Below are 13,372 nucleotides of genomic sequence, written 5' to 3'. Positions count from 1 at the left end.
ATGTCATTGATTATTTCAGAGTATCATGTTTTTCAAAATTAGCCTAAATATATTGCTATTTAAGCAGCTGTATAAAATTTAGAAACTTTATAATGTATTATATTATATTATATTGTATTATAATGTATTCTATTATGTTATAAAGTTTCAGTTTATAATCTTAAGTTTTGTTTAAAAAAAACCCAGTGTTAATGAAATTTAAATATTTTATCTTTAAAACTTTCAGCTTTATTACATCAGCGTAAAATATTTGATAGAACTATTGGTGGAATTGTTTTCTTAAAATTAAAATTAGATCTCTTTGGATAATCAGGACATATATCTATTATAACAGAGAAAGAATAGAAATATGGTGTTCTGGTTTGCTAATGCTGCCAGAATGCAAAACACCAGAAATGGATTGGCTTTTATAAAAGGGGTTTCTTTGGTTACACAGTTACAGTCTTAAGGCCATGAAGTGTCCAGGATAACGCATCAACAATCGGGTACCTTCACTGGAGGATGGCTGATGGTGTCTGGAAAACCTCTGTTAGCTGGGAAGGCACGTGGCTGGCATCTGCTCCGAAGTTCTGGTTTCAAAATGGCTTTTTCCTAGGACATTCCTCTCTAGGCTGCAGCTGCTCTTCAAAATGTCTCTCTTAGTTGCTCTGAGTCCCTCTGTGAATTCCTTTATATGACTCCAGTGATCCAATTAACACACAACCTGAATGGGCGGGGTAACACCTCCATGGGAATTTCCAGTCAAACTTTTCACTCATGGTTGATTGAGTCACATCTCCATGGAAACAGTCAGAGGATGCCAATCTAATCAACACTAATACGTCTGCTCCCACAAGATTGCATCAAAGATAATGGCATTTTGGGGGTCATAATACATCCAAACTGGCACATACAGGTTTGCATACCAGGAATGTCTGTTCTAACCTGCAGTTATGCTAAAAGAGATTGTGAAATATTGAAAACATACTAGTTTTTTCATTGTTTCACAACCTAACTCAAAAGCAAAACAAACAAACAAACAAAAATAACATTTATGTATAAACCGGGAGTAATTGTTTTCAATTCACAGATTATATTTTACTTAAAAACTTTTATTTACATTTAGACCTTTTAAAGCTTTATTCTGGGTTGAAGAACTGAGTTGTCTCTGCCTCTGCTTTGCACCCTGAAATATTCTTTGCTTTTAGTGGCATCGTTGGAAATAGCGCAACCACTTTGTTGACTACCATTGAAGAAATGCATTTGCTGAGCAAAAAAATATTCTTCAATAGCCTGAGTCTTCATGCAAGTAAATTAATGGACAAGGTACGTTTCAGAAGTGCAGTTCTCGCGCCATGTGAGTGTGAGTCTTCTGCATGTGCACAGGCTGTTGCGGGGTGTGGCTGCTTGTTAGTGTGAGAATGGGGTGTGAGTGTGGTGGGAAGGGGAGCTTATAGAGTCATGTGTGTCTCCAGAAGGAAAGCTGGAGGTTAAAGTATGGGGATCTAACACAGTGAATCTTGTGGTGGATGATGTCCGTGAGTAACTGCAAACATAAAAAGTTCTCTCATGAGCTAAAGCAGGTGTACGACTGTTCAGGGACTTAATAGTAGAGAGTGTGTGGGAAAAGATGCACCTATTGCAGATCATTGTGATTACAGTAATATTTTAATACTTCCATCAATGGTAACAAATGTACCTACCAATATATGGGTCACTGATGGGGATAGGGAGTTTGGGAGGATTAGGGTTTTCTTTTCCTTTTCTTTTCTGGAGTATGAAAATGTTCTAAAATTGTTCATGGGGATGTACACACAACCATGTGATGATGCTGTGAGCCAGTGATTGTATACTGCAGATGGTTTCTATGGTGTGTGAATATATCTCAATAAAGTTGCCTTTGAAAAAAAAAAGAGGGGCTGTTACACAGTTTTTGCACTGGCAGTGACTTTTTCCAGTTCAAACGATGCTCTTCTGAATCCCTCCTCTGTGAGCCGGCTTCCTGCCTGGGCTTCCAGACTGTGTTCTAGGAACGGTGTAGTGAGTCGTAATTAGGGGGCGGACCCTCAAGTCCTGCCTCCATGTTGCTACTACCAGAAACCTGTAACTAAGGCCAGTCACAACCAAAGTGACACACAGATTGGAAAACTCCTACAAAATATTTTTCCACATAGCTTATGTTTTTACGCTGTGAATTCCCAGTTCTGTCCTTATGAAATGTGTTCTCTGAGCTACAGACCCTAATTAATCATTAAAACAAATAGAAAACAAACAAAAGAAAAACCCCACGAAAACAAAAACCAATCAAACAACAGCAAAAATCTAAAAAAGTCCTGTTACAGCTGTACTTTAAATTGAGCAGTGGATTGTGCCAGGACCACTGATCAAATTCTTCTCTAATTTTGTCTCATTACTGGGGTCTCAGGTGTTTAAAGGATGCAGCACAGTCACCACGGCTGGCTTAGAAATACGTAATTTTTATCATTTTACTCTAACAGGCTAGTGATAGTAGGTGTGGTTTCTGTAATGTCATGTGGCACCGTCCGTGGCAATGCAGCTCAGATACCCGGTCAGCATCCACTCTCCTCGGCTCAGAGAAGCCTGGAGGACGTCTGCTTCCAGCCCCCACGCATGACACAGATTCTTTCATGACAGGAGCCTGTATTTGTGGAGCTGGAGCATCTGCCTTCTGTGCTTTCCTGCTTTACATATTTCTTTCTGTATCAGAAGTTTAAATATGTTCATATGAGTTTCTGTCTAAACAGAATTATTTTACAGTCATTCATACATGATACAGTAGGCCAAGGTAGAAGCACTGCATAAAAATAAGAAATATCAATGTATTCGAGGGGGATACTTATGGATAATATGGTCTTCTGCTTTGAAAACTCAAGAGAATCAACTGAAAAGCTGTAGAACCAGGAAACGAAGTTAGGAAAGTAGTTGGTGACAAGATCAATATGTGAAAATAAATTGTTTCCCTGTCTGTTTATTGAGGGACTCAGTAAATTCTAGTGTCATGAATGACTGTTCTCCTTCAGTCCTCCCTGCCCTGGCAGCCGCCTCTCATTATTTACCTTCCTTTTACCCGTTTCCTCAAAACGCCTTCCTCCTGCCAGGGGTCCTGCTCCTTGCCAGCAGCAGGTAATGGGCATTTTGAAGAATCTCTGCCAACATGATGAGCAAAAATTGATATCTTACTGTTTTTCTCATTTGGATTTCTGTGTTTCTAGTGAGATTGAGCATTGAAAAATATGTTTATTATTGACCAATTGTGAATTGTTTTTTTTCCTGCTGGATTGTATATTATTCTTCATAATTTGTGATACTCTTTATGCATTAAGATATTACAGTTTATCATTTGCCTTTTAAATTTACCTGTATTATTTTCTGACACATCAGCTTTTAATGTTTGTGTGTAAAATCTGAATTTTTTTCTTTATGATTTCTCCGTTGGGTACGTGCCATGCTTGGAAACTTCCCCGCAAGAAAATCTGTGTACAGTTGAGTATATAATAAAGTTAGCATCCATCAGTGGAAAAAATGATGGATTATTTAATAATTACATTTAGATGCATTTTCTTGGGTGCTTCAGAGGTTTCACTTTTACATCAAATTTTTGATCTGTCTGAAGATTTTGTCCATGCTGAGAAATAAGGTTCTTATTTATTTTGCCCAAATACTTATCCATTTATTTTGTGTGATTTTTCCCCTGAAAAGATTAAGTTCCTCTATTAGTTCTCATGTAAAAGTTAAACTGAAAGTTGCAAGAGAGTAGGACAATACAGTGGGAAGCAGAAGGTGTACACATGGAGGATGGCACCTTCCAATTAAAACCTTCCACAGAATAGGAAGAAAGGCAGTAAGAAGGTAATTACAACCAAAACGGGAATATATTAAGGACTGATTAATATTGTAGCCTCTGTGTGCTCACAGCAATGAAGGGAACTTTCTTGATTTAGTAACATCGTTATTGTTTTTGTTGTCATTGTGACTGTGCCCTGAAATGTTTTTCTCAGTTATGAATTGGGCCATTTTTATGGGTATTCTCGCACAAAGTTGAGATTGCAATACGATTCTCTTCTTACAACTTTATATGTTGTTTATATATACAGTCATTTCATGTGTCTTTCAAAAATTTTCTTTCATCAAATTCTGATGTTTCATGTTTTTGTATTAATTTTATCCTTCTTTTATTCTCCTTCTTGTAGACCACTTTATTTCTTCTAAAAAGTTTCTAGCCTTATGCAGAAAACACCACTGCAGAGTTCTTCATTAGCAAAGCACCTAAGTAGAGATTTTGTTAATAGAGTTTTAGGTGGGTAGTAAAATTGTCAGGAAGAGTAGCTTTTAAAATAAAAGTATAATCAGCGATGAACTCTTTTCGTGTGTTGTCTTCTATGCTTTTCAAAAGACATGTTTGGGAGCTAATTATGTATCTAGTATGAAAAAAAAAAAAAAAAAACCCAGAAATCTCAAGGCATCATTTGATTGAAAGATATAATTTTTTCTTATCAAAGCAGTTTGAAGCAGTGTGCAAAGTCTAATGCAAATATGCACCTGTACTGCATAAGACACAGTGCCCCATCAATTTACATTATACAGACATTCCCCAAAATTCTGTTCACTATGGCAGTAGTACAGTTCTAATTTAAAAGGATATGGTATGCTGTAAATGACTCAAATTAACATCAAATTAATAATAAATAGTCAGAATTGATTTGTCCAGTTCTCTGAAATTTGGTACCTGCACAGTACAACTAACTTTAATTAATTAAAAACATGCCTCATCCACCCACCCTAAAAGGTCCTTTAAATAAAATGTAGCTTAAATTCTAGCATGTGCTTACTTCTTAGAATCTCTTTTTACTACTCGGCGTATAGTGTGGGGGTCAGCAGCATGGACGTCACCTCAGCCCTTAGCTGACATGCGGAAGACTCAGCCCCCAGACGCTAACTCAGAATATGGATTTTCACAAGAACCCTGGGAGATTGGTGTGTACGTTAAAGTTCTAGATGAATAGTTTGAATTGCACATTATTCCACACAGGTCGTTCTGTCGGAAAAAAAAATCACTGTTTTTCAGCCAAAATTGCTTTTTCAGTTTTTAAAATAAAAGTCAACAGTATGTGAAATAAAAAAGTTGTAATACTTGGAAATTATTTCTCACAAATGTTGGTTTGCACACTTAACATTTATCTTGTATAATTTTAACTACTGAAAAACTTTAAATCCACTTGTCAATTACTGGAACAGGTATGAACTTAGAGCAAAAGGAGCTGTTTGCTGGCAAATCCTATTGATTCATACTTAGCTATAGATCACACTAATTTTTGAATGAATGTCTTCTGTTTAATTTATGTTAGTACCTATGCATGTGTGTCTGTAGTACCTTTACATTTTAGTTAAATTTTTGAAACTAAACACATTACAGTTGTAGAAGCATCTCTTCCCATTTTGGCTGGTTCCTTACCCTTTGGCATGCCCCCACACCCCACCCACTCCCCACGGTAGTGTGTCTGCAGTTACCAGGTTATTCTCCTACCTTTCTCCCTCTGGGTGACCCTCCAGATGTGAAATTTGCTCTGGTACGGTGTTGGGTGGCTCTGGGTTCCCTTTCTGCCGTTTCTGGGGAGAGAGTTTGTCCTCTCTCTGTGGGAAGCTGGATGATCATGTCGTTCAGGCGTTCCCCAGTGGGGCAGTGGCGGGCAGCTGCTGAGCTGAAGGGGTCCACGGTCTGTTAGAGACCCACCACTTTCCGTCGTCTGGGTGGGGGCCAGTGGCCTTCCAGGGCTCAGCCGCCCCCTCGGGAGGGAGGCCGTGCCTGTGGAGCGTTCTCTTTGGGTTCCAGATCAATGCCGGGTTTCTGGTGGATGAGGAGTCCGGAGGAGGCCTTTCCCCATTTCCTCCAGGGGCACTGATGGTGCTCCTCAGTTGGGAGAGGCTGCGTAAGTGTGAGCGCCTGGTCACCGTACGCCACACTTGGGGGGGGGGGGGTGCAGACAGTCTGGATGTGGTTCCCTGTGCTGATCCCCAGGGGTGGGTGCCCGGGGACCTGTGCGGCTTCTGTCCCTGCCCCTTCCCTGGCTCTCAGGCCTAGGGCTCCCCACGAGCTCAGGCCCTCTCCTTTGTCAGTTGCTGATGGTGATTTCGTTTTACTGGGTGTCAGGTATTAGGTAATCATCTCATCTCAGAAAGCTGATGCATTAACTTTTTATGTTGTATCACCCTTTTGATTTGCTAATATTTTGTTGAGAATTTTTTACCTCTGTGTTCGTAGGGAATATTGGTCTGCTGTCTTTTCTTGTGATGTCTTTGTCTACTTTGAGTATCAGGGTAATACTGGTCCGGTAAAATAGTAGGTAAGATTTCCTTTTTTTTTTTTTTTTTTTAAGTTGGTGATGTACTGGTGTTAATTCTTCTTTAAACGTTTGTTTGAATTTACCATGAAGCCATCTGGTCCTGGGCTTTTCTTTGTGCACAGTTTTTGTTTCTCTGTTTGTTTTGATTACTGATTCAGTCTCTTTACTTATTACTGGCCTATTGAAATTTTCTATTTTTTTTTTATTTGGTCAGGTTAAGTTAATTGTGTGTTTCTAGGAATTTGTCCATTTCATTTAGGTTATCTAATTTGTTGAGATAGAACTGTTCGTAGTATTCTCTTATAATCTTTTTTACTTCTGTGAGGTCAGTAGTAATGTGCCTCCTTTTATTGAACATTTTAAAGAACCTATTTTTGGTTTTGCTGATTTTCTCTACTTTTCAATTTTCTGTTTCACTTATTTCTGTTCTAACCTTTGTTATTTCCTTTCTTCTGTTTGTTTTAGGTTTAGTTTGCTCTTTTTCTAATGTCTTAAGAAAGAAGATTAGGTTACTGATGTGAGGTCTTTACTCTCTGTAAATACAGGCATTTATAGCTGTAAATTTTTCCCTAATCACTGTTTTTGCGGCATGCCATGAGTTTTGGGATGCTGTGTTTTCATTTTCATTCATCTCAAACTATTGTCTAATTTCTGTTGTGGTTTCTTCTTTTGACAAATTGACTATTTAAGGATGTATTGTTTCATTTCCACCTATTAATGAATTTCCCAAATTTTCTTCTTTCCTGTTACTGATATCTAATTTTATTCCTTTGTAGTTGGAGAACATACTTTGTAAGATTAAGTTTATTGAGATCTGTTTTGTAAGCTAGGATCAGGTCTTTTCCGGAGAATGAGCCATGTGCACTTGAGAGGAACGTGAGTTCTGCTGTTTTTTGGGGTGGAGTGCCCTCTCTATTAGGTCTACTTGCTTTATATGTTGTTCAAGTCCTCTGTTTCCTTTTTGGTCTTCTGACTAGGTATCCTATCCATTATTGAAAGTGATGTATCCAAGTCTCCAACTACTATTGTAGAATTGCCTCTCCTTTTTATTCTGTCAATGCATGCTTCATTTATTTTGGGTCCTGTTAAGTGTATATATGTGTATAATTGTGATAGCTTCTTGATGAGTTTACCCTTTTTTCAATATATAGTGTCCTCCTTTGTTTCTTGTAAGTTTTTTTTACTTAAAGTCTATTTTGTCTGTTGATAGTATAGCCATTGCAGCTCTCTTTTGGTTACTGTCTACATGGAATATCTTTTTCCATCCTTTTACTTGCAGCCTGCTTGTGTCTTTGAATCTAAAGTGTCTCTTGCAGTCAGCATATAGTTGGGTAATTTTTATTTTGTTATTTTTTATCTAGTGGGATGATCTCTGCCTTTTGATTGGATCTTTTAATTTATAGTTGTTTAATCCAATATAGTTGGATTTATGCCTGCTGTTGAGCTATTTGTTTTCCTTTGTGTTAAATCTTTTTGTTCCTCTGTTCCTGTTACTTTCTTCTTTTGTGTTAAAGTCTAGTGTACCATTTTCATTGTCTTTAGTTTATTTATACATTGCATACATCAGTACAGATTTATAATTATTGCTTTTACAATTGTCTTTTAAGTCAGATAGGAGGAAGAAGAGAGTGACAAACAAAACATACACTTAGGCTTTCTTTCCTGTTTACCTACGGAGTTGCCGTCACAGTTTCCCTGTCTTCCTCCAGGTGAACCGAAGTCAGCATCTCCTGTTTTTTTCTGTTTATTTGTTTTTGTTTGTTTCTGTTTTGTTTCTGTTTCTTTGAGAATACCTTCAGTTTTCCTTCACTTTTGAAGGGCACTTTTGCTGGCTGTAGGATTCTCGGTTGACAGTCTTTGTTTTTTCTGTTTTTCCCTTTCAGCTCTTCGAATGTGTTTTCCTGCTGCCTCTGGCCTCCGTGGTTTCTGATGGAAGGTGACTTTGCGCTTCCTGAGGACCGTTGGCCACGATGGTCACTGCTCTCCCGGGGCTTCCAGGGCGCTGTGCTCTGTCCTCATCTTCCTGTAGTTGGATCCTGAGGTAGCTCAGCATGGTTCTCTTTGGGCTTATCCTACTTGGAGTTCAGTGAGCTTCTTAGATTGTAAATTCACGTTTTTCATCAGACTTGAGAATTTTTTGGCCATTATTTCTTCAAATATTCTTTCCCTTTCTTCTCTCCTCCCTGGATTCCCATTGTGGTGCCCCATAGGTCTCAGAGGCACTGTTCATTTGTCTTCATTTTCTTTCTGTTTTTAGATGATCCTCTCCATCAGCCTGTCTTTACATTATTCCACAGCTCAAATCTGCAGTACTTTTCCACTCCAGAGTTTCCATTTGGTACTTTTTAACAATTTCTGTCTCTTTATTGATATTCTCTATTTGGCTAGGCATCCTCATGCTTTCCTTTAGTTCGTTAGATGTACTTTCCTTTAGTTCTTTGGACATATTTTTAAATAGCTGATTTAAAGTCTTTTTCTGCTCAGTCTAACATCTGAACGTGCTAGTTGGACGGTTTCTATTGACTACTTTTTTTCTGTGAAGGACCCCTATTTTCTTGTTCTTGTGCCTGTCTCATAATGTTTTGTTGAAAACTGGACATTTTAAATAGTACAACCTGGCAACTCTGGAATCAGAGATTCTTCCACAGGTTTAGTTGTTGCTGTTGGTTGTTTTTGTTTGCCGACTTTCTTGACCTTGCTTTGTAAAGTCTGTATGTTTGTTGCTTGTTGCTGCTGGAGTCTCTGTTTGGTTAGCCTGATGGCCGTCTGACATCTGCGCAGAGATTTCCTGAAATGTGTGGAACCAGTGTCTCCCAGCCTTGCCGAGGGGCCATGTTGCATGTTGGGATGCTCACACCTTCGGCACACAGGCAGGCAGGGTGCGAGGCCGCCTTGGCTCTTATGTTCTGCTCTCCAGAGCCTCGAGTCAGCCTGGGGCGAGCACTGAGCCCTCTCAGGTGTCTCCTGGGGACGTGCCTGGCCCTGGGAGTGCACACGGCTGACACAATGCCCAGGGCTCAGCCCGGCCCAGCAGGGTCCCTGTGGCATTCGTTCCCGGGCGCTGCCAGGCCGGCCAGATGATGAGATGGTGTCAGGAGGCGCTGGTGGAGAGAGGGCAGGGGGCTCGGGCGAGGTACCCACATGAAGCCTGTCGTCTTGACTGAGGTCAGCCACTTCTCTAGAAGAAACGCTCCCTGGATTGTTGCGGAGTTCTGAAAAAGTTTGTTTTGGTCATTACGCCAGTTCTTTCTGCTTTTATGGAGGAGTGAATTTTCAGAGGTCCTTACTCTGCTATTCCTGTTGAGTCCACTTTTGCGTTACCTTTTTTTTTTTTTAATTTTGAAGTAAAATTCACATTACCTAAATTTACCATTTTAACCATTTTAAACTATTGATTTCAGGGGCTTTTATTACATTCAAATGTTGTGCAGTCATCACCACTGTCTAGTTCCAGAACATTTTCATCATCACTGAAGGAAGCCCCGTTCCCGTTAAGCAGTCACCCCTCCATCCCCTAGTCCCTGCAGCCACTGACTCCTTTCAGTCCCTGTGGACTTGCCGGGAATCGGATAGTACCCTCGGGGTCTGGCTTCCTTCACCGAGCATGATGTCTCAAGGCTCATCTGTGCCGCTTCATGTATCAGGACTTCATATCTTTTCTGGATAAAAGTCTGTTCAAGTCCTTTGCTCATTTTTATATTGGGTTGTTTGTCTTTTTGTTGTTGAGTTGTAGGAGTTCTTTGTATGTTCTGGATATGAAGTCCTTTTCAGATAGTTGATTTCCAAATATTTTCTCCCATTCTGTAGATTGTCTTTTTACTTTCTTGGTAAGCTCCTTTAATGCACAGAAGGTTTTAATTTTGATGAAGTCCATTTTCTCTATTTTTTTGTTTTGTTGCCTGTGCTTCTGGTGTCATATATAAAAAATCACTACCAAATGCAAGATTATGAAATTTTCTCCTATGTTTTCATCTAAGAGTTTAATACTTTTAGCTCTTACATTTAGGCCTTTGATTTGTTTGAGTTAATTTTTTATATGGTGTGACATAGAGGCCCAGTTTAATTCTTGTGCATTTGGATGTCCATTTGCCCCTGCACCATTTGTTAAGACAATATCCCCCCAACATTAGCTTTTATACACAAAAATTCTTAATATAAAAGCTGGTACTTTTAACTTCTTACACCTTTTTACCTACCTAAGTGCCAAATTTTGTGTCATTTACAAAATCTACCAATTAACATAAGTACTCTGAAAAGTATACTTTAAAAGTTGGCAGGCTCCTCTCCTAGTGCAGTAGAATGCCTGCTGTGGGTCCAGTAGCTGCAACAATCCCAGCTAATCCTTAGGAGCCCCCTGACGCTCACAGCAGTTGAGTGACGTTCCTGAGGTCACACAGCTGGGAAATGGCGTGTCGAGGATTTGAACTCACTCTGCTGAACCCCAGAGCCCAAGGTCTCCATGGTGATGTTGGGTTGTCTGTGTGGGTGCTTCTTGGAGTGACAGTCCGGGAAGCATCTCGGGGGCATTGCCCGGGCACCAGAGCCTAGACGCACACAGCCGGAAGCTCTAACGTGGCCTGATGTAGCTGGCAGGTCTTAATCACACAACCGTCAGGGAAGCACTGGGCTGTGTGCGCTGTTGTCTTATGACTTGGGCTGAAAACAGGTCAGCCGTTTTAATTACATGTCCAAACACAATTCTGCAGTTCATATGAAGGCAACCTTTTCTTATACACTTTTGCGTTTGAGAGTGCAGAGTGGTATATTAATTCTGAGATAATCTGGCAAGAACCTTTTGTGTCACTCTTTGCTGATTAGTGGGATTCAAATTAAGCTTTTTGAGAAATTACAGATTTTTAATTTATGAGCCAATGCATGTTTTATTCATATTATTTTACTATGAACTGACATTTATTTTGTACGTTAACATTTGGTGGAAAAACAGACGTAGGCGATAATCTGTATTTTAGGTTGAACTCCCTCCGCCTGATCTTGGGCCAAGTTCTGCCTTAAGCCAGACGCTCACACTATTGCGTGAGGTTCTGGCGTCTCACGATTCCTCAGTCGTGCCACTAGATGCTCGCCAAGCTGATTTTGTGCAGGTATGTCGAAAATTCATTTCTAGTGATTGCATTTTGCCACACTGTTGCACGTTCTGTTCAATTTCTCCTGACGCTTTGTAACACGTTTCAACAATCCCTTTCTTATTGTTAATTTTTCCTTCGAATATTAAGCCAGTTCTCTTTAATTTAAAAAGTATTCAGAGTTGCCTACTTTTTAAACTATTATGGTTCTTACACCATTGAATCTTTTTCCTGTGTGCTTCTTTAAGTTGGCTCCCTTCTAATTAGTTTGGCATCAATTCTGAAGTGTCGTTAGCCCAGGAGTGTGAACCGATTGGGATGTGAAGAGTGAATTTAGTTTTGTTGTCCCTTGTAGGTTTTATCCTGTGCCCTGGACCCTCTCCTCCAGATGTGCACTGTCTCAGCCAGCAACTTAGGTTCTGCTGACATGGCCACTTTCATGGTCAACTCGCTGTATATGATGAAGACAACATTGGCTCTGTTTGAATTCACCGACAGACGTCTGGAAATGCTGCAGTTCCAGGTAAATGTTGCTATAAAATGATTACTTACTTGATGGAATCTTTTCCTTTCCTATGATAGTTTTCAGCTACAGGCCTGAACCTAATTTTCACTTTATCTGTGTGAATCCCTTGATATATTCTGGTGGAACACTGTATATACCCGCACACACATAAGTTTGCATTTCAGTCTGTCTGTCCACCACCAGCTAGCTCTTGTACCCACCTACCTATTCAATGTTTTGGTTTTCATCTTTGGAAAAGCTAGGGTATGTAGTGGCTAAGATGCTGGATGTGATGGTAGAATGAAGCTTTTCTGAGGAATCTGTATACAGCTTTCAGTTTCCAAACTGTGAATAATATGCTGTATTTCTCAAGCTGTGGAGCTAGTACAGAAGGTGTTACAGGGGACAGACATATTTTTATCTACGTGTAAATTAGTGTTAGGCAAAACATTGCACTTGGTTATACCAATCACTCCAGTCCTTTAAGCCAAGTGGTATCATGTAGGGTTTGTAAGAAGGCTAAAACAAAGGCATTTGTAAAATCTACCAGATACGTGGGTTCCATTTTGAAATAATGACTAAATGGTAGATAAAAAGTTGAAAAAAAAAACAGCAGCAACTTTTGCATGTGCCTGTTATCACAAGTATATAAACAATTTGGCTTGTGTATAGTAAGAATTTGTTAAGTTTTGGGTTTTTCTGAGGAATGAATTTTGATACATCTAAATTGATGATATTTTCAATTTTCTCTTTCCTTCTTTTAAAAGAAATGTATCAGTTACCTGTATTAAAGTTAAATTATTCCATAGTAGTGAAAAACAGTACACTAGCCCCTTCCAGCATTTCTCCTTCTGAAGGACAACATCTTTAAACTTTTTAATTACCTTTTTTGGTGTTTAAGTCTGTAACTTTACATGCTTGTTTGTATTGTTCTGTATGTATGTTTTTTACTTTGAGTCTGATCTATTGAATTTTCACTGCGGATGATGAAGATTTCGTTTTGTCTACCTCCTCTCCCACCTTCCCGCTCACTCCTCACTCCCCAGAAATGTGTATGTTTAGACCTTTCCATCCTCCCAATGTAATTTTTAATTACACTGATACTAGTTTAAATTATTACGACTATGGCAACACTCTTGAGGGCTGAGCCATGAAGCTAAAGTGGGGTTAATTTTTTTCTTGCATAACTTTTTTGTTTTCCAAGGAGCTAATAATTTTCTTTTCATTTTCTTGAGTTTTGCTGTATTTATCACTAATTCAGTCCTAAACTTGCTGCCATTTGTCCAGATCTCTTCCCAAGATGTTCATATATGTCATGTGCTTATCAATTTGTTTTGTCACCAATTATCTCCTTTTCTGAAATGTTCTGTGACTGTTTTCTGCCAGATACAGAGTTCTTTGTATATATGTTATTTCTTCAGGTTCTTGATTTCCTTGCTTGT

At 39.2% G+C, this 13,372-nt stretch overlaps 1 protein-coding gene across 3 annotated transcripts in view; it reads left to right on the top strand.

Moving 5' to 3' along the window:
* Positions 1–13,372, top strand: part of COG6 (component of oligomeric golgi complex 6) — an 82,133-nt gene that overhangs the window by 47,246 nt on the left and 21,515 nt on the right. For all 3 annotated transcript variants that reach the window (XM_037799663.1, XM_037799664.1, XM_037799665.1), the window contains 3 exons: positions 1,188–1,305; positions 11,312–11,443; positions 11,781–11,948. In XM_037799663.1, coding sequence (XP_037655591.1) covers positions 1,188–1,305; positions 11,312–11,443; positions 11,781–11,948 — 418 coding nt within the window. The remainder of the gene's footprint in view (positions 1–1,187; positions 1,306–11,311; positions 11,444–11,780; positions 11,949–13,372) is intronic.

This window comes from Choloepus didactylus, chromosome 12 (genome assembly GCF_015220235.1).
Source record: "Choloepus didactylus isolate mChoDid1 chromosome 12, mChoDid1.pri, whole genome shotgun sequence".
In the NCBI taxonomy this organism is placed as follows: Eukaryota; Metazoa; Chordata; class Mammalia; order Pilosa; family Megalonychidae; genus Choloepus; species Choloepus didactylus.
The sequence above is the reverse complement of the archived record's forward strand: the minus strand, read 5'-3'. Positions and strand labels throughout refer to the sequence as shown.